The sequence below is a fragment of the Entelurus aequoreus genome, linkage group LG07 (assembly GCF_033978785.1).
Source record: "Entelurus aequoreus isolate RoL-2023_Sb linkage group LG07, RoL_Eaeq_v1.1, whole genome shotgun sequence".
In the NCBI taxonomy this organism is placed as follows: Eukaryota; Metazoa; Chordata; class Actinopteri; order Syngnathiformes; family Syngnathidae; genus Entelurus; species Entelurus aequoreus.
In genome coordinates, this window is record NC_084737.1 from 79,672,720 (window position 1) to 79,699,069 (window position 26,350).

At 37.8% G+C, this 26,350-nt stretch overlaps 1 protein-coding gene across 2 annotated transcripts in view; it reads left to right on the top strand.

Moving 5' to 3' along the window:
* The window catches only part of acot7 (acyl-CoA thioesterase 7), a 120,495-nt gene that overhangs the window by 28,023 nt on the left and 66,122 nt on the right, over positions 1-26,350 (top strand). For both annotated transcript variants that reach the window (XM_062052270.1, XM_062052269.1), the window contains 3 exons: positions 17,964-18,055; positions 18,302-18,416; positions 19,921-20,007. In XM_062052270.1, the coding sequence (XP_061908254.1) occupies positions 17,964-18,055; positions 18,302-18,416; positions 19,921-20,007 (294 nt within the window). The remainder of the gene's footprint in view (positions 1-17,963; positions 18,056-18,301; positions 18,417-19,920; positions 20,008-26,350) is intronic.

Consider the following 26,350-nt stretch of genomic DNA (forward strand, 5'->3'; position numbering starts at 1 on the left):
AACCACACCAAAAACATGAATAAAACACTTCTATCTGGAAAAACTAGTCATTTTCTGCCATACAAACCAGGCCAAAAGCAACTTGTCATCTGTCACCAACACGCATACCACTAAGCCACTGGTGCGTTTATGGCCACACAAAAAGTCGGACAACTCAAACACCACACAAAGTTACACTATGACTCCTCAGTCATACGTGTGCTTATTTTACTGTCATTTATTATTAATGTTAATTTATTTATATTAGTCATGGAATGCTGTTACACACACTATGTTGAAGTATTACTATTATTATTAATTATTATTATTATTATTATTTATCTTACGGTATATATCAAAAATAATATTGAGCAAAATTGAATTGAAATATTGTGGATGTGGCCCTCAAGCAGTGCTCGGGTTGCTCATGCGGCCCCCGGTAAAAATTAATTGCCCACCCCTGGTATAGACTATGGTGTGATGTCTAACCAGGAAGTAGTCTTTGCCATGAAGCTGAATGTGCCAGTGTTTATACTGTAAGCATTGTGCTTATTACACACTTGCTGGTTGATTGTGTTGTGCATCTCAGTTTTAGTTACCAAATAAATAAAAGTTTCATTATCAAATGACCTACATACAGTATATAGTACTTTTAGCCTTGTTTGTCTTAAAGTATAGATCAAATTGGCAACCATAAATCATGAAGCATTTAATACAATGTCAAAGCATTTTTTTCTAACCTAATTCTAGATTATGGCAGGCTTTATCTAATATGTAAACTGTTCTGTGAGTGCAATAAGAAAAGCCCATGTGTTTAATGTGCCTTTTAAATTAAATTGCAATCTTTTAAAATTGTTCTTTGGGTGCAATAAGAAACATGTTTTATCATAAATTTTCAAATTAGGTAAATAATGAAATTTTTTGTGGTACCCTTTTTTTTTAAGTATTGAAATACATAACGAGATACACTTTGGTACCAAAATATTAGTGTCGGTACAACTCTAGGTGGGACGTAATTGCAAACGTAACCATGTAGTCCCTTACGTGCCCGACGTAAACTATGCAGTGACGTAGAAAATGGTGTCCCAATTCCTAGGGAAGACTACAAAGATCTACCCCTTTTTGCTTCATTTCGAGAGTGTAGTGGTAGTAGGTGAGGGCTAGTGGTCGTCGGTGAGGGGGTGTATTGGGATTGGGCCTTAATCTCCTGTTAAACGCCACAAATGTGCCAGGACTGAGAGCTACATGAATTGGGGCCATGATCACTTCAGAAAAGCACACGTGTGATGTTGTGTTTTGTGCACATGTGGGTCACTTAATGCAGTGGTTCTCAACCTTTTTTCAGTGATGTACCCCCTGGGAACATTTTTTTAATTCAAGTACCCCCTAATCAGAGCAAAGCATTTTTGGTTGGGAAAAAAGAGATAAAGAAGTAAAATACAGCACTATGTCATCAGTTTCTGATTTATTAAATTGTATAACAGTGCAAAATATTGCTCATTTGTTGTGGTATTTCTTGAACTATTTGGAAAAAAAGATATAAAAATAACTAAAAACTTGTTGAAAAATAAACAAGTGATTCAATTATAAATAAAGATTTATACACATAGAAGTAATCATCAACTTAAAGTGCCCTCTTTGGGGATTGTAATAGAGATCCATCTGCATTCATGAACTTCATTCTAAACATTTCTTCACAAAAAAAGAAATCTTTAACATCAATATTTATGGAACATGTCCACAAAAAATCTAGCTGTCAACACTGAATATTGCATTGTTGCATTTCTTTTCACAGTTCTTTTTGACAGACATTTAAAGAAAATCTCACGTACCCCTTGGCATACCTTCAAGTACCCCCAGGGGTACGCGTACCCCCATTTGAGAACCACTGACTTAATGGATGCATTCCGTTCATATTCGACATAAATGGAAGTCACTCTTTTTGAAATATGAAGGACTACATAAAAATATCAAATTCTAACAGAAAAACCGAAGTTGGCATTATACGACCAAAGTGTGACCAAAGCAAGTATTTTGGGGATTTCACTCATAATTGTTTGACATTTTGGTTGAACTATATTAGTTTGTCACGGTTTTCACGTTTACTTTTTGACTGTAACGCTTTAAGGTCGAGTCATAGATTTTGGACTTCCAAGCAAAATCTAACATTTGACCCCAAAACACAGCAAATAAGGTTTTTGCATTTTTAATAAAATATATAAAAAATGTCATTTGTTTTGTGTATTAAATGTATTTTTTTATTAATTTTTGTTTGTATGTTTTTATTTGCTCTTTTAAAATATTTTATTCAGGTAGCCTCAGTGTTATAGGTAAATAAAACTTCATTCAAATATATTTGCACCATTCAGTTACATTGTGCTACTATAACTCAATAGTCCCAATGTATTGGGTGCAGAACTAAAAAAAAAAAAAAAAGTCTGGTAATATGGGGTCAGATTTATTCTTTTTGTTCGCAATATGCAAACAATACAGTATATGTAGGTGGAGTATGCATGTGCATACATTTGTGCGTGTCTACATGTGTGCTTGTATCAGTGCTTGGCCCTTTAAAAGGTTCCTGCGGGGCCGAGGGGGAAGAGAAGATAACGGGAGCAGACATTATTTGCTTCTGTCATGTCGGCTTAGCATCAGGCCCCACACACTGTGGTCCACTTATACATGGACGCCAAGTGAGTGTACCTGAACTCGTCTCACACACACACACTTACATATGCGCTGAAATGTGCGTCTTGACACGTGCGTCGACCTTTCTTGCTCCCACACATCAAGAACACACACACTTGTCCTCTTTTAGGTCGAGGTCTTGACGTATTTTCACATTTCTGACTCCATGTTGCATCATGGCTCGAGCCAAATATTCTGTATCAAATATGTACAGTTTCAATGTTAGTCTTATTGTGAGCATACATGCTTCTTAGGGAAGTATACACGCATACGTACTTGTGCAGGCTCTTTAGGATGCAAACATTAATGAGTAGCTTGTGTGTGTGTGTGTTAGTGACGAGAAGGCAGGCATTCAGGTTCCACAGTCAGTCAGGCAGCATCACATCAGGCAGGCCTCAGTCACGGCCCCCCAGGGGGAGCCTGCCTACTGTGGGCACAAGCCGTGATGATTGTCCCCGCTGTGCACAACGCACATGCGCACAAACTATACGCAGATGTGCAGTCTCGCAAACACACATGTAGCTTTTTTATATGTACAATAAACGTGTCTACAGAGTAAAACTCATTAAAAAAAATGCAGGTGCAAACGTTACACGCATCAGTCATTACTCACAATGGAACATATTACATGCAGTCTGTTTTGCATAAACACAGTACACACACATAGTGCCCCTCTCTACAGCCCCACGTGCACACACACACACATGTATAGGCTCATGTACGCGTGCAAAGACACAGCTGAGTAATGCATAATGGGTAAGGCTTCAAATAAGCATGACAGTCCTTGCTGTCATCCTGATGGGTCATTTAACATGTAATTGAATCCTGCATGTCACTTGTATGATGTAGCGTCTTCAAACATGATCACCTAAAATGTAATAGTCACCGTCCAAAAACCTTCGGCATCAAGTCATCTTTGTACTCCCTCAGGCGGGAGTGTGCCTGAGCTTAAAGGCCTACTGAAAGCCACTACTAGCGACCACGCAGTCTGATAGTTTATATATCAATGATGAAATCTTAACATTGCAACACATGCCAATACGGCCGGGTTAACTTATAAAGTGACATTTTAAACTTCCCAGGAAACTTCCGCTTGAAAACGTCGCGGTATGATGACGTATGCGCGTGACGTCACGAGGTCAAGGGAAGTGTTTGGACCCAATTCAAATAGCTCTGTTTTCTTCGACAAAATTCCACAGTATTCTGGACATCTGTGTTGGTGAATCTTTTGCAATTTGTTTAATGGACAATGGAGACTGCAAATAAGAAAGTTGTAGGTGCGATCGGTGGAGCGGCGGACTACAGCAACACCAACACCAGGAGGTTGTGTTGTGTTTTGAGCAGGATAGCAGACGCACTACAGTGAGTAAGCCCGCCGCCGCATCTAAGTTAGCTTCTGTTTTTTTAGCTTCGCCAAGCTGAATATTATTAATCGTGTATTTACATGTTCATGGTTTAATAGTATTTTTGATCTTCTGTCTATCCATCCAGTCAGGTTTTTTTTAATTTAGTTTCTATCTGCATTTGAGACTAATGCTATCACGTTGGCTACGTAGCTAGGTTAGCTTCTATTTTTTTAGCTTCGAAAAGCTGAATATTATTATTTGTGTATTTACATGTTCATGGTTTAATAGTATTTTTGATCTTCTGTCTATCCATCCAGTCAGGGTTTTTTTTATTTAGTTACTATCTGCATTTGAGACTGCTATGCTATCACGTTGGCTACGTAGCTAGGTTAGCTTCTATTTTTTTAGCTTCGAAAAGCTGAATATTATTAATCGTGTATTTACATGTTCATGGTTTAATAGTATTTTTGATCTTCTGTCTATCCATCCAGTCAGGGTTTTTTTTTATTTAGTTTCTATCTGCATTTGAGACTGATGCTATCACGTTGGCTACGTAGCTAGGTTATCTTCTATTTTTTTAGCTTCGCAAAGCTGAATATTATTAATCGTGTATTTACATGTTCATGGTTTAATAGTATTTTTGATCTTCTGTCTATCCATCCAGTCAGGTTTTTTTTTATTTAGTTTCTATCTGCATTTGAGACTAATGCTATCACGTTGGCTACGTAGCTAGGTTAGCTTCTATTTTTTTAGCTTCGAAAAGCTGAATATTATTATTTGTGTATTTACATGTTCATGGTTTAATAGTATTTTTGATCTTCTGTCTATCCATCCAGTCAGGTTTTTTTTTAATTTAGTTACTATCTGCATTTGAGACTGCTATGCTATCACGTTGGCTACGTAGCTAGGTTAGCTTCTATTTTTTTAGCTTCGAAAAGCTGAATATTATTAATCGTGTATTTACATGTTCATGGTTTAATAGTATTTTTGATCTTCTGTCTATCCATCCAGTCAGGGTTTTTTTTAATTTAGTTACTATCTGCATTTGAGACTGCTATGCTATCACGTTGGCTACGTAGCTAGGTTAGCTTCTATTTTTTTTTAGCTTCGAAAAGCTGAATATTATTAATCGTGTATTTACATGTTCATGGTTTAATAGTATTTTTGATCTTCTGTCTATCCATCCAGTCAGGTTTTTTTTAAATTTAGTTACTATCTGCATTTGAGACTGCTATGCTATCACGTTGGCTACGTAGCTAGGTTAGCTTCTATTTTTTTAGCTTCGAAAAGCGGAATATTATTAATCGTGTATTTACATGTTCATGGTTTAATAGTATTTTTGATCTTCTGTCTATCCATCCAGTCAGGGTTTTTTTTAATTTAGTTTCTATCTGCATTTGAGACTGATGCTATCACGTTGGCTATGTAGCTAGGTTATCTTCTATTTTTTTTAGCTTCGCAAAGCTGAATATTATTAATCGTGTATTTACATGTTCATGGTTTAATAGTATTTTTGATCTTCTGTCTATCCATCCAGTCAGGGTTTTTTTTTTATTTAGTTACTATCTGCATTTGAGACTGCTATGCTATCACGTTGGCTATGTAGCTAGGTTAGCTTCTATTTTTTTAGCTTCGAAAAGCTGAATATTATTAATCGTGTATTTACATGTTCATGGTTTAATAGTATTTTTGATCGTCTGTCTATCCATCCAGTCAGGGTTTTTTTTAATTTAGTTTCTATCTGCATTTGAGACTGATGCTATCACGTTGGCTACGTAGCTAGGTTATCTTCTATTTTTTTAGCTTAGCAAAGCTGAATATTATTAATCGTGTATTTACATGTTCATGGTTTAATAGTATTTTTGATCTTCTGTCTGTCCATCCAGTCAGGGTTTTTTTTAATTTAGTTTTTATCTGCATTTGAGACTGATGCTATCACGTTGGCTACGTTGCTAGGTTAGCTTCTATTTTTTTTAGCTTCGCAAAGCTGAATATTATTAATCGTGTATTTACATGTTCAGTCACTGCGAATGTCCATTTCGCGTTCTCGACTCTCATTTTCAAGAGGATATAGTATCCGAGGTGGTTTAAAATACAAATCTGTGATCCACAATAGAAAAAGGAGAGAGTGTGGAATCCAATGAGCCAGCTTGTACCTAAGTTACGGTCAGAGCGAAAAAAGATACGTCCATCACTGCCTCTCAAGTCCTTCACTGTAACGTTCCTCATCTACGAATCTTTCATCCTCGCTCAAATTAATGGGGTAATCGTCACTTTCTCGGTCCGAATCTCTCTCGCTCCATTGTAAACAACGGGGAATTGTGAGGAATACTAGCTCCTGTGACGTCACGCTACTTCCGCTACAGGCAAGGCTTTTTTTATCAGCGAGCAAAAGTTGCGAACTTTATCGTTGATTTTCTCTACTAAATCCTTTCAGCAAAAATATGGCAATATCGCGAAATGATCAAGTATGACAAATAGAATGGATCTGCTATTCCCGTTTAAATAAAAAAAATTCATTTCAGTAGGCCTTTAAAAGTAATTTAACCTTGGCTCAGCACAATGGGGGGAAAAAAATATGTGTTCTTGATGATGGGGGATCAAACACTAACACCAATCATCCCTGTGCCATGTCTCTCAGGCTGAAACACGCTGCAGGGAGAGAAAAAATGAAGCAGGTTTTATGTGCTCTGAAGGCCTAAAAGCTCTTGCGTAAGAGACAAAGGGGAGAAGAGAGGGGCAGACGGAGTTATAGATAGCAATAAGTCAAGTGATAAACTGCATGTGGATGCAAGGGTTGATTTTGGATAGAAAGACAGAGGCAAGCAATAAAAGGATGGAGGGGTTTCAAGTCGCTCCAAGATTGTAAGATAAAAGATACTGGTGAGTAGGGATGATACTCGAAACCGGTTTTCCCGGTTGTTTGATAAGAAAAGAACCGAGTCCTCGGACTCGAATCCCTTTTTGAGAACCGGTACCCGTTATTGAGACCACTATAATAAAGAAAAAGAGTTGGTTCTTTATTCGAATCCCGTCCCGACCAGAAATGCTCCGTGGGACATCACAAGAAATGACGTCACGTAGCTCAGTCATTAAGCGCAGATAGCGAAAGCAGGAAAACAACGGACCGGAAAAAGCGCTCCAAGGTGTAAAAAAGTTCAAAACAAAAGGTATAATCCAACGAATAACTTTACTGAGAGATTTGAGCAGGGTACAAACACATGACGAACACTTTTACGACCAACCGGAAACATAGCAACCAGGCTAGCAACGCACCTTCTTTACGGCAGCTGTCGCAACGTTCTTACAGCAACCGCAGCACATACATATATATACAACATATATCTCCTTTTTTTAACTTTTGTTTTTCTTTCCTTGTAAACAAAACAAAATCACACTGTATATGTGTTGTCTGTCTAATTATAAATAATGCAGACGAGGCGTGTTGGCTGAGTTCTTGACGTTTACTTTCACAGCGTGCTCATAACCTCATTCTTAGCTGCCGGTGTTGTACCGAAATCTGTTACCCATCGGAATTTGTAACTCCATTGGGTGATGTTCCCATTGCGTTTGTTTGATGGTTAAACGGCAAGCCCAAAGAGGAGGAGAAGAAGAACGCTTGCGTAAATGGCGTAAACTATCCTTAATGCTGAAACGTCAGTTGTCGGAATTTCAGCATGAATAAATGACACATATTCTGGAAATCAATGACTTACTTTCATTATAGTATGAGTCCATTGTATCACATTGTATGACAACTGACGTTCCAGAATATGTGTAATTTATTAATGCTGAAATTCTGACAACTGACGTTTCAGCATTAAGGATAGTTTACGCCATTTACGCAAGCGTTCTTTTTCTCCTCCTCCTTGGGCTTGCCGTTTAACCATCAAACAAACACCATGGAAACATCGCCCCCTGGAGTTACAAATTCCGATAGGTAACAGATTTCGGTACAACACCGGCATGACGACATGCAACAACACTTTTCGATGCTACCGCGCATGCTCGTCACTCCCGTTGCATGCTGGGTAGTGTAGTTGTTATTTTCCCTAGCTCATAACATCACATCTTTCCCCCTATAAAGAAAGATTTTAACTCAATAAAGTTTATTTCTTTTTTTAGCTTTAACTTTTCATTTTTTAGCATTGTAACCACATTTGCAAACAACTTTTCTCTTCATAGAATTTTCTTTCAATAAAGAAATAAAGTGCAAAAATGTCAAAGCATCATAACAAACAGTTATGTCAAATAGCAGCAGAAGTGCACTTTTTGGAGAGCTGTATTATTTTCAGTTTTGTGCCCAAGGGACTGATTTTATTTAACACTATATTATTATTTATACACATATAGTGATCACAGAGACAGATTGTTTTTGTGTTACTGTATATATTTGTTTTTCTGAAAAATCCCACTTAATATACTTTGGGTAACAACAGTCAATATTTATTTATTTTATTTTATTTTTTAGGGGGGTAACAGTCAATATTTATTTATTTATTAGATTTTATTTTTTTCTTATATAACAAAAGTGAGCTTTTGTTAAACCAAATATTGTGTGTTTTTTTACCATATACAACAACCTATCTGGACTCCATAAGAGAATCGATAAGGAATCGGGTCGATAAGAGGATTCAATAATGGGCTCGAACTCGATAATTTCTTATCAAACATCATCCCTACTGGTGAGTAGTATTTGAGCAACTGTGGGAGTACCGAAACATGCCTTTTAAAATTGAGCACTGTGTGGGGGACATACAGTATATCTGCACATTACAACAGTCAAACCAGCCTCACTAATCCACTAATTGCCTTAAAGCTTACATGACCACGGCTGGATTATAACACCCTTTTGCATGGGATGTAGCTAATAAGGGTCACCCTTCGTACTTTAATTCTTTGCAGGACCCCCGATTGGCCATTGTATTAAAAAAAAAAAAAAAAAATTTATTTGAATATAAATTTGGTGAAAAAATTCAACTCATAAACGTTAAAGTGTAAAAAATATTAAAGATGTAATTTTTTTTTGCACAATACTGCCACCTGGTTAGTTTTTACCCTGTATTAACAACACATTAAGTTTCTTTCTGTAGAAAGTGAAGATGAGAAATAACTCAAGTTTTAGTGATCTGTACTTTATTTCTAATGGACTGCTAATGAGACTAAAAATCCAGGCAATGTTACAATTTTCCATGCCAACAAAGCAAGTATGCCTGAAAGAAAATAGTTGAACGTGTAGTTAGGCTCCACTTTTCAAAATGCTAATTTACATTGGATTAGCCATAGATTTCTTACTAATTATCATTAGTAATTTTACATGGCGATTTCAACACCTAAATGCGGTAATGAAAACTACATTTAAGATGCACGTTGCCATCAAACAGCTGGTGTGTATCGAGTACAATATTTACAGTGTTAACACTTTTTAGGGCGCAACAAAAGACTAGATTTAGCTTAATGGCAAAGACGGCAACACACTCTAATGTCTTGTAATTGGAACTGCATGCAAAATCTACTACAGGTCATTTGTTCTATTAAGTATCCATAATACAAACGTAGATGGCCTTTTTGACATGTTATATAGCAGGGATGCATTCAGCTTCCCATAGCTGATTCTTCTTTATACTGGAAGGTAGCAGAGAGTGACTCAACGCAGAATATGCAGGTCACAGAAAAACTTTTAAATGTTCATAAAAACATAGGATAAAGACTGTATAAAAACTAAATGAAACACAAAGTAAAACGACCTAGAGCTATTGGATTTTATCCTGGAATTTGTTATTTGGCAGATTCAAATTTTCATGTTGTCTCGCAGCAAATTTAGCTTGGCTTCATTTTTGACTCACATTTGAATGCTTTACTGCTACTTAGTCTAATGTGGGAGTGATGTCGATTGGAATGCCTGCTTTGGACTATTCTGCCCTTTCCATCCAGGTTTCAAAGATATTCACTGACTGCTGCACACTATTTGTCAAATACTTTGGTTCATGCAAAGTTGTATTGTTTAAAATAGAGCCCAGATGGTCAACTGCAATTTTCCATTCATGGAGTCCATCATTGTAAAACCGCCACTTCTGTTGAGCAAAGTAATTATTCTTAGTAAGGATAAATAAACCATATTTTCTAAAAATCTTCCGAACTGAGTTTTCTGCTTTTGAATACGATCATTCATGAGTGAGATTGGCCAATACCAATACCGATCACACATATAAAATGTTCATTTCTCCATTTATTTATGGTGTGTGCTATTGACAGTTTAACAATATCAACACCATAATTAAACTAGTACCTTATTCCCTTTTAATACAAACTATTGTTTGCGCAAAACAGGAACAAAATAGTACACAATAACTAGATACAAGTAAAAACTGCTCTACTACTAATTGAAATCTTTTGGTTTTTGCTCTCAAAGTCCTACTGTGTAAGGGAATTATTCCTTGAGTTTGAAAACATGAACAAAAACAACAAAACCAGATTTTGAGACCAAAAATATTGGCTTAATCACTCTAGTATCGATCATATACTAATACTACCCTTGGTATCGACGCCACCAATTTATGGATCGATCTGCCCTCCAGCTTACTGTCTCATGCAACATGGTTCTAGACTTATTAAAGTTGACAAAACACTTATTTCTTGTTGTTACAACAGCTATCTTAGCGGTTAGTGTGGATGTTAGCATGGTTGCTCCCAGCTTGCTCTCGATGTGTAACATGTTTAGCCTCATCCTCCACTGATAATGTTACATGAAATTATACTTAAGGCACTAAGAAATGCAGTTTGTTTGCTAAAACGGAGGTGCTCATTATTAGTTTAGGGGAGCGGCTCCACACTGAATGGAGACACATACAGTAATTAGCTGCTGGCTGTTTTTTAGCCTGGGAATTAAAAATAAATACAGCCTCAGCCTGAGGGAATTCGCGTTAAAAGGCATTAATTGGCAATGCCGATCACATACTTGACAATAATCGCACTGCTAGCATTAGTCACATACAGTAGTTTGATAATTTTGGCTAACTTGCACTGTCTGTAGCGGATAGTTGTTGGCAGAATGCAGAAATTTATTTTAAGATGTGTAGCGAAGCCTGATTTATTTTTTTTACATTTTTTTGAGTGGGTGTGTATAGACAGGGCGTGATCATTTAGCTAGGGTATGGTATCCTGTTGATGTGGAAGAAGGTTTTTCCCCTTTTGACATTGTGAATACCCGAAACAAGGAGCAGAAGCAAAACATGTCACTGTGGGGCATTTCAGCTGTTGGGGTGACCACCAGGATACAGAGATGGTAGGCAAAGTCCAGAAGAAAAGGTCATTTAATTAATTACCGGGCAGAAGTAAATGATATTCAGTAGGTTGTGCAAACGGCAAAGTGAGACATGAACATAAGACAGTTGAACCAGCGTCGAGGGACAGGCGGCCCTGGAAGATAAATTATTTTGATTGGCAATCAGGGACAGGTGAGCCTCTTTTTTGCCAACCAGGAATAAGTGAGGAGAATAGGACTCAGAAGTCAAGTCACTGCAAAACAAAACAAAACAGGAAGTGAAACAAAAGTAAGGGTGCGGGACAAGAAGAAGAAAAAGAACGATAAAACAACAGCAAACCAAAAAACTTATAGACCGACAAAAAATGAAGTGAAGAAAATAATAGCTTTTTCTCATGTTTTGCATAAAAGGGGATCTTTGATAGGCATTTTACCTAGACATTGTGGACAATTATGTGTCCAACTCTGGGGGAACAATTTGGTGGCGGCCCCTTTTTAATTTTTTTAAAAATGTGTTTTATTAATCAGAACAACAAAATAATACACAATAATACAATAATAATACAATTCCAATTCCAAAACCAAACCCGGCCCAGCAACAAGCATAGCAATCAACAGAGCAATTGAGAGGACACACAAACATGACACAAAACAATCCACAAGTAATCAAACAAAAATTAATAACATAGCAGTGATTAGAAATCCCTCATTTATATTATCATCACAGCCATTTATAAAAAAATAAAATAAAAACATTCAAAAATGAACAATAGTGTCACAGTGGCTTACACTTGCATCACATCACATAAGCTTGACAACACATTGTGTCCACTATTTTCCACAAAGATTAAATAAGTCATATTTTAAGTTAATTTAATAGTTAAAACAAATTTAAATATTGGATCCCATTCCAATATATGACTCATTATTATCTAAACTAAATGCAGTTTGTTTCTACTGATATCATCTCCATTGCTTGTGTATGTATCAGTATGAGTTGGACTATCAACATGTATCCATTTTTAAAATATTATTGTTTTTGTTATGATGCATATTGAAAGAAATGCATTTTTACTCTTTGATGACACGTTGCACCCTTTTATGTTGCAGCATACTCGTTATCCAGTTCACAGTCTTAAGTGGAAATGACAATAAGGCACATTTTAAAGGACAACATGGTCAAACATTGTCTTCATCTGATGCAGAAGGAATCTCCCTCATTAGATTCTGGTCATTAAAGGCCTACTGAAAGCCACTACTAGCGACCACGCAGTCTGATAGTTTATATATCAATGATGAAATCTTAACATTGCAACACATGCCAATACGGCCGGGTTAACTTATAAAGTGACATTTTAAATTTCCCACCACACTTCCGGTTGAAAAACTCCTTTGGATATGATTTATGCGCGTGACGTCACAAAATCCACGGAAGTGGTTGTACCCCATCGGACCCGATAGAAAAGCCTCTTGTTTTCTTCGACAAAATTCCACAGTATTCTGGACATCTGTGTTGGTGAATCTTTTGCAATTTGTTTAATGAACAATGGAGGCTGCAAAGAAGAACGTTGTAGGTGGGATCGATCGGTGTATTAGCGGCTAAGTACAATACTTACAGCAACACAACAAGGACTACTTACTACGCCTAGCCGATGCTTGCCGCCAAACCCACGGATGAAGTCCTTCGTCGCGCCGTTGATCGCTGGAACGCAGGTGAGCACACCTGTTGATGGGAAGATGAGGGCTGGCTGGCGTAGGTGGAGCGCTAATGTTTTATCATAGTTCTGTGAGGTCCGGTTGCTAAGTTGCTAAATTAGCCTTAGCGTCGTTAGCAACAGCATAGTTAAGCCTTACCAGGCTGAGAATTTTTAACCGTGTAGTTACATGTACATGGTTTAATAGTATTGTTGATCTTCTGTCTATCCTTCCAGTCAGGGGTTTATTTCTTTTGTTTCTATCTTCATTTGAGAACGATGCTATCACATTAGCTCAGTAGCTAAGTGTGTCACCGATGTATTGTCGCGGAGATAAAAGTCACTTTAAATGTCCATTTCGCGTGCTCGACTCTCATTTTCAAGAGGATATAGTATCCCAGGTGGTTTAAAATACAAATCCGTGATCCACAATAGAAAAAGGAGAGAGTGTGGAATCCAATGAGCCAGCTTGTACCTAAGTTACGGTCAGAGCGAAAAAAGATACGTCCATCACTGCCTCTCAAGTCCTTCACTGTAACGTTCCTCATCTACGAATCTTTCATCCTCGCTCAAATTAATGGGGTAATCGTCACTTTCTCGGTCCGAATCTCTCTCGCTCCATTGTAAACAACGGGGAATTGTGAGGAATACTAGCTCCTGTGACGTCACGCTACTTCCGCTACAGGCAAGGCTTTTTTTTTTATCAGCGAGCAAAAGTTGCGAACTTTATCGTCGATTTTCTCTACTAAATACTTTCAGCAAAAATATGGCAATATCGCGAAATGATCAAGTATGACACATAGAATGGATCTGCTATCCCCGTTTAAATAAAAAAAATAAATTTCAGTAGGCATTTAAGGTCATCTATCCAACTGGGAATGGTTCATTCCAAGGGCTCCACCCGCCAGTTCACTTTAAAAAAAAAATCCGGCTGTGACTAAAAATAGACTAGAGTCTCAGTCATAGTTGGGAGAGTCAAAGATGTATACAAATGTCTGTGGGCAACTTCCTGGTGGAGGTCAAGGACGGAAGCTAATGGAAGGAGCAGGAGACAAGCGTGGTCGCCATGACAACGCTGCCAAGTTGTCAGTGCGGTTTAAACTCGGGAGTAAAATGTAAATGATACTCCCCAAAAGAGGTCTACTTTAAGCATGTGCTACCCTCTCCATGTTTATCATATATTTAAGTAAACATATGGTTGATAATAAAGGAATAATGAACCAAATAAAACAGGAATTGAAATGTGTTCCACCAAAATGAGTAATCCTTACATGGGTGCATCCGTGAGTACGTGCCTGAACGCTTTAAAATAGCCTCCAGTTCTCTGTTAGTGAATTAAGCGACAAAAGTGTTGGCAGAACAGAACAGATATCACCATGACAACCTCTCCGCCTGATTGCTGTGTGATGTGATTTCTACAAGGTTCCTTTTCTGATCTTCTGCTTCTTGACTTGGTGCTGCGAGGCAAAGCAGCAGAACATTTCAACCTACAGTCTGCCTAAACAATTTATACTAATCCTCGCCACCATGATGGAAAATAAACAATGTTTTTTCCAAGTATCACTGACTGACTAGAGGAAAACGAGTGGCCACACACACACTTCTACTGTAGCTGGACGACACTAGGACCAAACCACTAAAGCTTTAATGTAAATTAGGGGGGATTGATCCAGATGTCGGTACTATAGCTTCCTAGTATAATATCAGTATATAAATGATACTAAAGTGTCTGGTTTTTATTATCAACAAACTTTTTTTTGTTGTTTGTTATTGTTTTTAAATTCAGGGAACATTTCACTGGACACAGGAAGGCTTTGATTTAATTGGGGAACCAATTGTAATTTTTGCTTCAAGTTATTGTGCGCCAGCCAGTTTATTTTGTTATAAATAAATCTATGTATCATCTACTGCAGTGTTTTTCAACCTTTTTTGAGCCAAGGCACATTTTTGGCGTTGAAAATATCCGGAGGCACACCACCAGCAGAAATCATTAAAAAAACGAAACTCAGTTGACAGTAAAAAGTTGTTGTCGCAATTGTTGGATATGACTTTAAACCATAACCAAGCATGCATCACTATAGCTCTTGTCTCAAAGTAGGTGTACTGTCACCACCTGTCACTTCACGCCATTTTTTGCTGTTTTCCTGTGTGTAGTGTTTTGGTTCTTGTCTTGCGCTCCTATTTTGGTGGCTTTTTCTCTTTTTTTTGGTATTGTCATGTCATCTTTGGATGTACATTGTGGACGCCGTCTTAGCTCCACAGTAAGTCTTTGCTGTCATCCAGCATTCTGTTTTTGTTTACTTTGTAGGCACTTCAGTTTTAGTTTCGTTTTGCTTAGCCTTCCCTAAGCTTCAATGCCTTTTCTTAGGGGCACTCACCTTTTGTTTATTTTTGGTTTAAGCATTAGACACCTTCATACCTACACGCTGCCTCCTGCCGTTTCCGACATCTACAAAGCAATTAGCTACCTGCTGCCACCTACTGATATGGAGGAGTATTACACGGTTACTCTGCCGAGCTCTAGACAGCACCGACACTCAACAACAACACTTAATTTGCAGACTATTATTACTGGTTTGCAAAAAATATTTTTCAACCAAATAGGTGAAATTAGATGATCTCCCACGGCACACTAGACTTTATCTCACGGCACACAGTGGTTGAAAAACACTGATCTACTGTAATACCACAAATTTAACGTGTCATTCATCAATAGTGACAAATTCCAAATCTAATAAGATAAGCATGATAAAAAACGTGTTGTTGTGTTTACTTTTAGTTACAGTTGTTACGGAAAGTATTCAGACCCTTTGTTTTATTGCAGCCATTTGCTAAAATCAAAAAGTTATTTTATTTCCCTCAATTTTCACTGAGCACCCCATTTTGACAGAAAACCGAATAGTAGACAATTTTGCAAATTTTTTAAAACAAAACTGAAATTTCACATGGTCATACGTTTTCAGACTCTTTGCTCAGTATTGAGTAGAAGCACCCTTTTGAGCTAGTATAGCCACAACTCTTCTTGGAAATGATGCAACAAGTTTTACACACCTGGATTTGGGGATTCTCTAAAATTCTTCCTTGCAAATCCTCTCCAGTTCCTTCCGGTTGAATGGTGAACGTTGGTGGACAGCCATTTTCAGGTCTCTCTAAAGATGCTCAATTGGGTTTAGGTCAGGTTTATCCAATCACATACAATGATTTTTTTTACAAGGCCCCGCCTTCTGAAATACATCTTCTATTGAGAAGTCCCAGATCCTTGTGTAGAGCTCAGCGAACTACAAGGATCTGGCGAGAGTCCGGTTAGTATTGAGTGTACATAAATAAGGAATAAATTAAACGTATTTGATTTTAAGCAAATGGCTGCAATGAAACAGAGTGAAAAAATTAAAAGGGCCTGAATACTTTCCAAACCCACTGTACTTGCTATAAAACATTTTCACTTCTATAATATATTGTTACAGTAATGCATCAATACTCAAATTCGGATCGGAATTTGAGGTTAAAAAATCAGGGGCCGTGCTTATCAAGCTTCTTAGAGTGCCATTTTACACTTAAGTCCTGAGAATTTGCGAAATTTAGTCCTACTCTCAAACTTAAGAATAAAAGCTTTTTATCAACGTTCTTAAGTCTAAGAATCACTCCTACTCTCCACGATATTTAAGAGACCTTCAGAGGTGTCTTAAATGGTTAGGAGTTGCCAGCAGGGGATGGCACTGAGGCGAGAGAGACGTGCGCGAACATTTAGGGAACGGAACAATGTTTTGTTTTATTTTGATGACGAGCAGCTGATCAAACGGTATCGTTTAGACAGAGCGGATATTATTTTTGTCACAGATTTAATACTTTTCGATTCCTTGTTGATTTCTGCATGTGTCTGCAGTGGGCTAGTATATATAGAGCCACCCACACCAGTTTCAAATGAGTTGCCTAATGAATGAATTGGAAAGAAAATGTTATGACAGTAGCGTATGTGTGTGGCCGTGAGGTGAGTGACGTCAGTGAGTGTGTGGGCGAGAGAAGAGAGGGAGCGGTAGCGTGAGTGCCGGCGGGGACTAGTTTGTTTTGTATTATTTTGTAGTTTATTGTCAAAATATACACTCCCATTGTCCACTTAAATATTTCCAAGATATTTCTTTATTCTTAGACAACCGATTCCCTTCCGTGATTGGTCATTTCTATGGACACAGAAATGACGTCACCTAAAATTCCGTTTACGGCACATAGTAATGTCGTAATTCAGCTCTGAGTGTGACACTTAAGATTCAGTCCTACACTTCGCTGAAAGTGTGAGTAAGACGCTTGATAACTAACTTTTAAGTGCAGCTTTCAGCGAAGAATTTATTTACTCTTAAGTCAACTCTTAGCGGACTTCTTAGGAGTAATTCTAAGAAGCTTGATAAGTACGGCCCCAGATCACCATCGAAAGCCAAAAATGTTGATCAGAACATCTGATACTTATCAAATTGTTCTGTTGGTATATTACTAACAAAAAATGGTCTAACACAAAAAAAATGGATCTTGCTATATTTTAGGTTCTGCACTGTTCAGATGGCTGAAATGTATGCGGTTATGACCACATGACCATGTGGTCAAAGGTCAGATAAATCTCACGATGGGTTCTGCAAACCACTTATTCTAAACAAGTAAATAATTACTCAAGTTTCAGCAATTATTTCTAAAAAAAAAATTGGGAAAACTTTTGGAAATATTTTGTAGGATATCTGACCCGAGATGTCAAAGGCTGTGTCCACATTTGCCATGCTGTTATTTCTCAATGTCAGAGCACAATGTCCATTTTTGCAACTACTTACAGGTTTCTCTCCCTGCTAATCACTGATTTTTTCTTCATTCTGGGACTAAAAACTGTCATTTTTTTTTAACTTTCCAAAAAGCATTCTCCGTTATTTATGGGGAGGGGAAAGCTTCAAGATTGTTGGTGACATTTTCCTCAGGTAGAAGGAAGACGATGACCTTTTTCTTCTGTGACTGCAGGTGCCAAAAAGCTGGTCAACCGGGCCGTGCTGTGGTACGTGCCCTGCTCTCTGCAGAATGTCGACAAGATCATGGAGGTGCCGCCCATCAAGGTACGTAGAAAACGTGTGCCACTCTGACTGTAACACACAACTTTGGCATTTTACCAGCCTTTTCTCCGTCATGAAGAGAAGGCATTAATTACGTTTGTAATAAGAGCGGCTGTCTGGTCAAAAAAATAATGTCAAATGCACATTTGAATTCCACTGTGAGACATTCTAACTCCATTTAGTTGATTTAGAATTAGTAGTGTGTGTGTTGCTGATGTTCCTTTGAATGTATTATAAATGTATGTGTAGTATGAGAGCAGCGAACAAGAGGAGGAGGGTCGAAAGCGCTACGAGGCTCAGAAGGCAGGGAGAATGAAAACCAAGGAAAGGATTGAAGAAGTTGTGCCGCCTCCAAAGCAACCAGGTAACTTAAAAGAAACCACAATAAATTCCCAAAAAATAAAGAATGTACTGTGGTACTGATATTTTCTTTAGTAATTTGCTCCAAAAGTTAAGTCGAAAACTGAATTGTACAAAAATGTTACTATTTTTTCATACAAGATTTAATGTAAACTAAATCCAATGTGAAATACATATAAATCACAAATGAAATGGATAAACAAACATTTTACATTTATTTGACCTTTAATTGAATAATCTTGTTGACGAAGACGCCAGAAAGGGAGGGAATCGTACTTTGCTACAAGTTCTTTCTTGAACTCAACAGTTTGCCCCTTTATCCAAATGCTTTTACTTGCAACTTTCTTTGGCCCCAAGATGGCTTATTTTGCATCCCATTTTCTACCGCTTGTCCCTCTCGAGGTCGCGGTCATATTCAATATAAGAAGAAAAAGCACAGAGACTGACTTTTGAAACTTTTATTAGTAGATTGCACAGTACAGTACATATTCCGTACAATTGACCACTAAATGGTAACACCCGAATAAGTTTTTCAACTTGTTTAAGTCGGGGTCCACGTAAATCAATTCATGGTCACTGATGCGAAGGATTCTCTAGGTCAGGGGTGTCAAACGTATGGCCCGTGGGCCGGATCAGGCCCCCGAACAGGTTTTATCCGGCCCGCGGGATAAGTTTGCTAAATATAAAAATGAGCCAAAATTTTGGAATGAAAGAAACCGCCGTTCTAAATGTGTCCACTAGATGTCACAATAGCAATTCTTTGTATCATTGGGGATGATGCTACATATGTAAAAAAAAAAAGAAGTAACCACATGATGTGAGTGCACCAGTCCAGGAAAATGATCAAACTACATGAATAACATGATTTTGATATTATTTTTTTTACCTTGATAGATTGAAAATCAACACCAATGATTTGACTGATGAATATTATCACATAATTTATTCAGAAAGTATAAATAATGACAAATAAAGATAGAATACTGTTAACCACAACATGTAAGTGTAAAAAAAACCCCAACAACATTATGATTTGTACATTTTCAGAATGTGCTTGTTCTATTTAAAAAAAAAAGAAAACAATCTGAAGTTGTCTTTATTTTTAAGTTATCGTGCCGTGATTTTACCAGTCCGGCCCACTTGGGAGTAGATTTTCCTCCATGTGGCCCCCGATCTAAAATGAGTTTGACACCCCTGCTCTAGGTACTCGATTCCACAAAATGATGCGCATGCAATCTGATTAGTTTGTTATGCACAATGTTTGACCGTACGATAGTTGAGACGGTATTGAAAACCAATGCAAAAATGTAGTTAAAATTTTCATCAAAAAGTGGGTTTATGAAAACCGCAGTACCATTCTTTAATGAATTATTGAAATTTCATTGTAATCTTTTAAACAGAGGATGCATGAAAGGGTATAGCATGCTGTCTCCGTCATGCAGCTCATAAGCAATTTTGACAATTTTAGCGTGGACAAGATTTATATTAGTTGTTCATTTTGATTGCAGAAAAACACACAGTCGGATACAGCCAGTCCAGTCTGATCCATCTGGTTGGTCCTTGTGACTGCACCCTACATGACTACGTGCACGGAGGTGAGGCCATTCGCGTCACTCATTCTTTTACAGCCTTTACCATTCTTGCAAGCATGCTAGTTTTGTGAAAAGATCATTTAGAATCAACTCAAGGGGATTTAGCCGGAAACCACAGGAGCTACAGAATGCAACAAGTGTGTGGTAATTATGTTGTTGTTGTTCGTAATGTGGGAACTCATCTCACAGTTGTTATTTTCCCCTGGTGGAACTCTGTTTACAAAATACACTCACAACCAACAAGGACTTGTGAAAATATTTGAAAACACACATTTGAGGCAAATTGTAAATGTCTCCACCAAGCACGAATACCGCATGCCGGAGACATTTCTCACACACAGAAGCTTTGTAGATAAGTGACGCATGGGCAAGAACCGATGAAATGTTGGTGCAGGTCTAGATAAAGGTGCAAATAGAAGAGTTTACTTTCACCTTATGTCATTATACTTGCCCTTCAACAATGTGCAATTCTTGGAAATGATGCACGGTCTCTTATGCCCGCAACGTCCCCCGCATGTTTTAGCTAATTAGCGTCATTTTCACCAATCAAATTAGTCTCCGAGCAGCGTTTAAACTCGCACGTCAATTGTCTTATCAAAACTTACGTTTGTTTCTTGTGTAGACGAAGCAGATACAACAACATGTAACAATAATCTTTATTGCTCAAACAACAAAATTGTCATTGTGACACATAGCTCAGACCTATGTCTGGTTCCTGTCCACAACGCTAAGCCTTCTGGGCAATGTAGTTTATAAACAATTATTAACACACTGGCATTCTGACTTCCTACTATGCACGTATTCATTTACATTTTATCTATCCAGGGTAAGACAATGAAGATCAGGGGCCGTACTTATCAAGCTTCTTAGAGTGCCATTTTACACTTAAGTCCTGAGATTTTTTTGATGACGAGCAGCTGATCAAACGGTATCGTTTAGACAGAGCGGATATTATTTTTGTCACAGATTTAATACTTTTCGATTCCTTGTTGATTTCTGCATGTGTCTGCAGTGGGCTAGTATATATAGAGCCACCCACACCAGTTTCAAATTAGTTGCCTAATTAATGAATTGGAAAGAGAATGTTATGACAGTAGCGTATGTGTGTGGCCGTGAGGTGAGTGACGTCAGTGAGTGTGTGGGCGAGAGAAGAGAGGGAGCGGTAGCGTGAGTGCCGGCGGGGACTAGTTTGTTTTGTATTATTTTGTAGTTTATTGTCAAAATATACACTCCCATTGTCCACTTCAATATTTCCAAGATATTTCTTTATTCTTAGACAACGGATTCCCTTCCGTGATTGGTCATTTCTATGGACACGGAAATGACGTCACCTAAAATTGCGTTTACGGCACATAGTAATGTCGTAATTCAGCTCTGAGTGTGACACTTAAGATTCAGTCCTACACTTCGCTGAAAGTGTGAGTAAGACGCTTGATAACTAACTTTTAAGTGCAGCTTTCAGCAAATAATTTATTTACTCTTAAGTCAACTCTTAGCAGACTTCTTAGGAGTAATTCTAAGAAGCTTGATAAGTACGGCCCCAGATTCTCATTTTTAATGCTAACCGAGCAAAGAAGCAGCATTTATCTAAGATGAGATGTTGAAGTGTGATGATAATCTCTCATCGTCTTTCATTTACCAACAAAAACTACAGCTATAGATCACTCAACAGTTCACAAATGCTCTTAATGTTCGAGGATAAATGTGTTGAAACTAGGGCTGTCATAGTTAACGCATTAACTAGAAGTTCCTTTTAACGGCGCGATTAATTTGAGTTAACTATGAACAAACTGATTAATCGCGATTAAAAATTTTAATTGTTTGATAGCCCTAGTTGAAACATAAATGAATGGTTAAGATAGATAAACACTTTCCAAATGTGTAAATAAGCACAGATAATGTCTTATGACAGCCTGCTCCATCGTCCACAGATTGCGGATATTTTTGGTGGTGTTTCTTTTTGTAATTGTGATTAATTATTATTATTACGAGTTAAAGAACTAAAACACTACAGTAATTTGCCAATGAGCTCTGAGTGTTAGTCGCTGGGCGATCGTTGTTTGCAACGTGACCCTAAGATGCAGGGGACAACAGAGGGCGTGCAGGTAAAAAGTATGTTTAATGACAAAGCAAAAGCTATAGTGCAGCTGGGAAGTGCACTAGAAGTATAGGGAAAGCTATACAGGAACAAAGTTGAACAGACCAAAAGCACACTACACAGATTACAAAGTAATGATGCAGCCCTGTTCAACCTACTGGCATATACTGTATATAGCAGGTTGATTGGCAACCAGGCACATGTCTGTATAGAGTGCAAATCAGAGACAGGTGAGGGAGGCAGTGCTCAAGACAGAGGTGCAGTGACAGGAAATAGAAACCAAAATAAGAGCGCTGGGCAGGAAGAGACTCAGAACACAGGAAGTTTATACCAAAACCAAAATAGTCATCAAGTATCATGACACTGGGTATGTGCTTTTACTGCCATCCAGTGTTTACTTTTAAGTTTGTGTGGTAATAAACGAGTAAAACATCATTACAGAAGGGCTGCAACTAACGATTAATTTGATAATCGATTAATCTGTCGATTATTACTTCGATTAATCGATTAATAATCGGATAAAAGAGACAAACTAAATTGCTATCCTTTCCAGTATTTTATTGGAAAAAAAAAAAGAATACTGGCACCACACTTATTTTGATTATTGTTTCTCAGCTGTTTGTACATGTTGCAGTTTATGAATAAAGGTTTATTTAAAAAAAAATAAAAAAAATAAATAAATAAATAAATAAATTGCCTCTGCGCATGCGCATAGCATGGATCCAACGAATCGATGACTAAATTAATCGCCAACTATTTTTATAATCGATCTTAATCGATTTAATCGATTAGTTGTTGCAGCCCTACATTACAGTATTTGTTTTCCAATTACAAAGCTCAATTAGCACTCATTGGATGCTATTCCAACTCTAATCATCCAGAAATAGCCATAATGGCGTCTGTACGCGTACACAAAGGCTCCTATTTTATAGGACAGTAGTCTATTTATTTCAATTGTTAGTTTTCTCTTTATTACCTGTTGTGTAATTTATTTTTACCCCATATTTGTTCCCACTACCGCACCTTAAATTGGTGTCCTTAATCTCGTTATATGCAAATATAATGACAATAAAGTCCATTCTATTCTATTCTATTCTATTCCCTTTTATGCCCGTTTGCTAATGGCGTAACTAAAACGTACTGCATTGATAACATATTCATCAAAAAATAAGCCTTTAAAACATTGCAACTTTCGTTGCAACTTTCTAAAAAAGCTGCCGCGAATTTAGACATTTTAGGCCGCAACAATCACAAAAAATCTGTGAAATCCCGGAAGGACTGAATATAGCTTGCTTGCATTAGGGTCCAGTGAGGCAGTGACCCACCAGACCCGAGCTGTGATGAAAAAGCTTGTTGTGCATGCAATATGTTTTGTTGCCACCTACAGTACCGGAGCTGAGGTGCATCATCAGGCATGTCATGATTTTTCAATTAAATGAAATGTACAGCCTTGTTGGAGGTCTGTCTACACCAGTGGTTCTTAACCTGGGTTCGATCGAACCCTAGGGGTTCGGTGAGTCGACCTCAGGGGTTCGGCGGAGCCTCCACCGCGGAGGTCAAGACACACCCGACTCATCGTGTAAATACAACTTTTCCCTATCGGCGTATTATGGATACCCCCAAACAATGTTCCCTCTAATTTTCCATACGCGTGAGCAAACGCAAAAACTCCTTGAGCATTCAGTGGAGCACATGTGAGCGACGTCAGACGTGCACATTCACTGTGGCCACACCAGCAGCACACCTGTCCCAAACCTGACTAAATAACAAGTTCAATGTTTTATTATTATAATCAAATGACAGCAGTCATTTCCATGAGATTATTTTCTAATATAAGTGTTTTGGCCCACTTACAATGACAATAACAAAACATATTGTTTTTTCAGGAGCTGTGTACTAGTATTTTATGTCTGGGTGGAGGTCCTGCTTTGGAAATAATTTGTAGCCCTTTCAGATATCGCATTTAGTTCCCACTTAAACATTCACATGTTGCACAATGAGATGTAAACATGGGATCATGCGTACATTCCAGTAACTTTCTCACTGTAAAATATATCTTTATTAGTATTTCTTTAATATAATAACATAATTTCATGATTAATATTTATAAATTAAGATTAAAAAATTAAGAAAAAAAATATTTTATTTTTCACTAAAGAAGGGTTCGGTGAATAAGCATATGAAACTGGTGGGGTTCGGTACCTCATACAAGTCTAAGAACCACTGGTCTACACTCTACTATATTGCTCATGCACAAATTACTCCACTTGCCACAATTTTTTTTAATGATAATTCCTATCTTGCATGATAGAAATACAACACACGGACTTGAAATGAGCCACGCAGTCAATAATGTTGTTGTAATGCAGTGTTGAAGCATGGATTTGAGCATGCACTAAGATACTTTAATGCACCGGTAAGGAATACAAAATAGAAAACATTTGCAACTATACAGTTACCTTGAGACTTATTGGTTGTAGTTATGTTCCGACATTTAAAATTTAAAGTCTCTCCCCATAGCTGCTTTAATACTTACTCCAGGTGCTGAAAGATGCTGCCGACAACTGACTAATGACCGTTTTGGCAGCTGTAACTCAGTTTGGCAGGGCTTGGCTTTGGACTCCTGAGCTGTGGATTTAAGACCAGCTGCTGACGGGTTATTGCTGGATTGATGGATTGGCTTTCAGCTCAGAAATCAATAAAGTATAGAAATAATATAACATTTGGACAAATATATAGCACTCGGCGACAGCATGACACTCATGGTGTATTTTATGATGATGAGCTCACTTTTATACGCCGATAATGGCAGAGGCTGCCACCTTGCCCAGTCTAAAACCCTCTTTCCTATAAGTGGACCTGTTTCTAATGTCATGTAAATCAATGTCATTTCAGAAATATCAGTTAACTTAAGTACTGTATTAAATGGGTCCTATAAGTCCACAGCTTAAAGGCCTACTGAAATGAATTTTTTTTATTTAAACGGGGATAGCAGATCTATTCTATGTGTCATACTTGATCATTTCGCGATATTGCCATATTTTTGCTGAAAGGATTTAGTATAGAACAACGACGATAAAGATTGCAACTTTTGGTATCTGATAAAAAAAAGGCTTGCCCCTACCGGAAGTAGCGTGACGTAGTCAGTTGAACATATACGCAAAGTTCCCTATTGTTTACAATGATGGCCGCATGAAGTGAGAGAGATTCGGACCGAGAAAGCGACAATTTCCCCATTAATTTGAGCGAGGATGAAAGATTTGTGGATGAGTAAAGTGCAAGTGAAGGACTAGTGGGGAGTTGAAGCTATTCAGATAGGGAAGATGCTGTGAGAGCCGGGGGTGACCTGATATTCAGCTGGGAATGACTACAACAGTAAATAAACACAAGACATATATATACTCTATTAGCCACAACACAACCAGGCTTATATTTAATATGCCACAAATTAATCCTGCATAAAAACACCTGCGTGTTTGTTATGCTAGCTCCTAGCTCCTCTGCTAGCTCCTAGCTCCATAGAACACGCCAATACAATTCAAACACCTGATCAACACACACAATCACTCAGCCCAAAAGACCGTTCACCTAACCCAAGGTTCATAAAGCGTATATATTTTTAAAAAGTTACGTACGTGACGCGCACATACGGTCAAGCTATCAAATGTTTAGCAGCCAAGGCTGCATACTCACGGTACCTGATATTCAGCTGGGAATGACTACAACAGTAAATAAACACAAGACATATATATACTCTATTAGCCACAACACAACCAGGCTTATATTTAATATGCCACAAAGGAATCCTGCATAAAAACACCTGCGTGTTTGTTATGCTAGCTCCTAGCTCTTATGCTAGCTCCTAGCTCCATAGAACACGCCAATGCAATTCAAACACCTGATCAACACACACAATCACTCAGCCCAAAAGACCGTTCACCTAACCCAAGGTTCATAAAGCTTATATATTTTAAAAAAGTTACGTACATACGCAAAAAAAAGTTGCGCACATACGGTCAAGCGATCAAATGTTTAGAAGCCAAAGCTGCATACTCACAGTAGCACGTCTGCGTCTTTGTCATCCAAATCAAAGTAATCCTGGTAAGAGTCTGTGTTGTCCCAGTTCTCTACAGGCGTCTGTGTATCGAAGTCAAAAGTCCTCCTGGTTAGAGTCTCTGTTATCCGAGTTCTTCCATCTTGACTGCATCTTTCGGGAATGTAAACAAAGAAGCGCCGGCTGTGTACTGT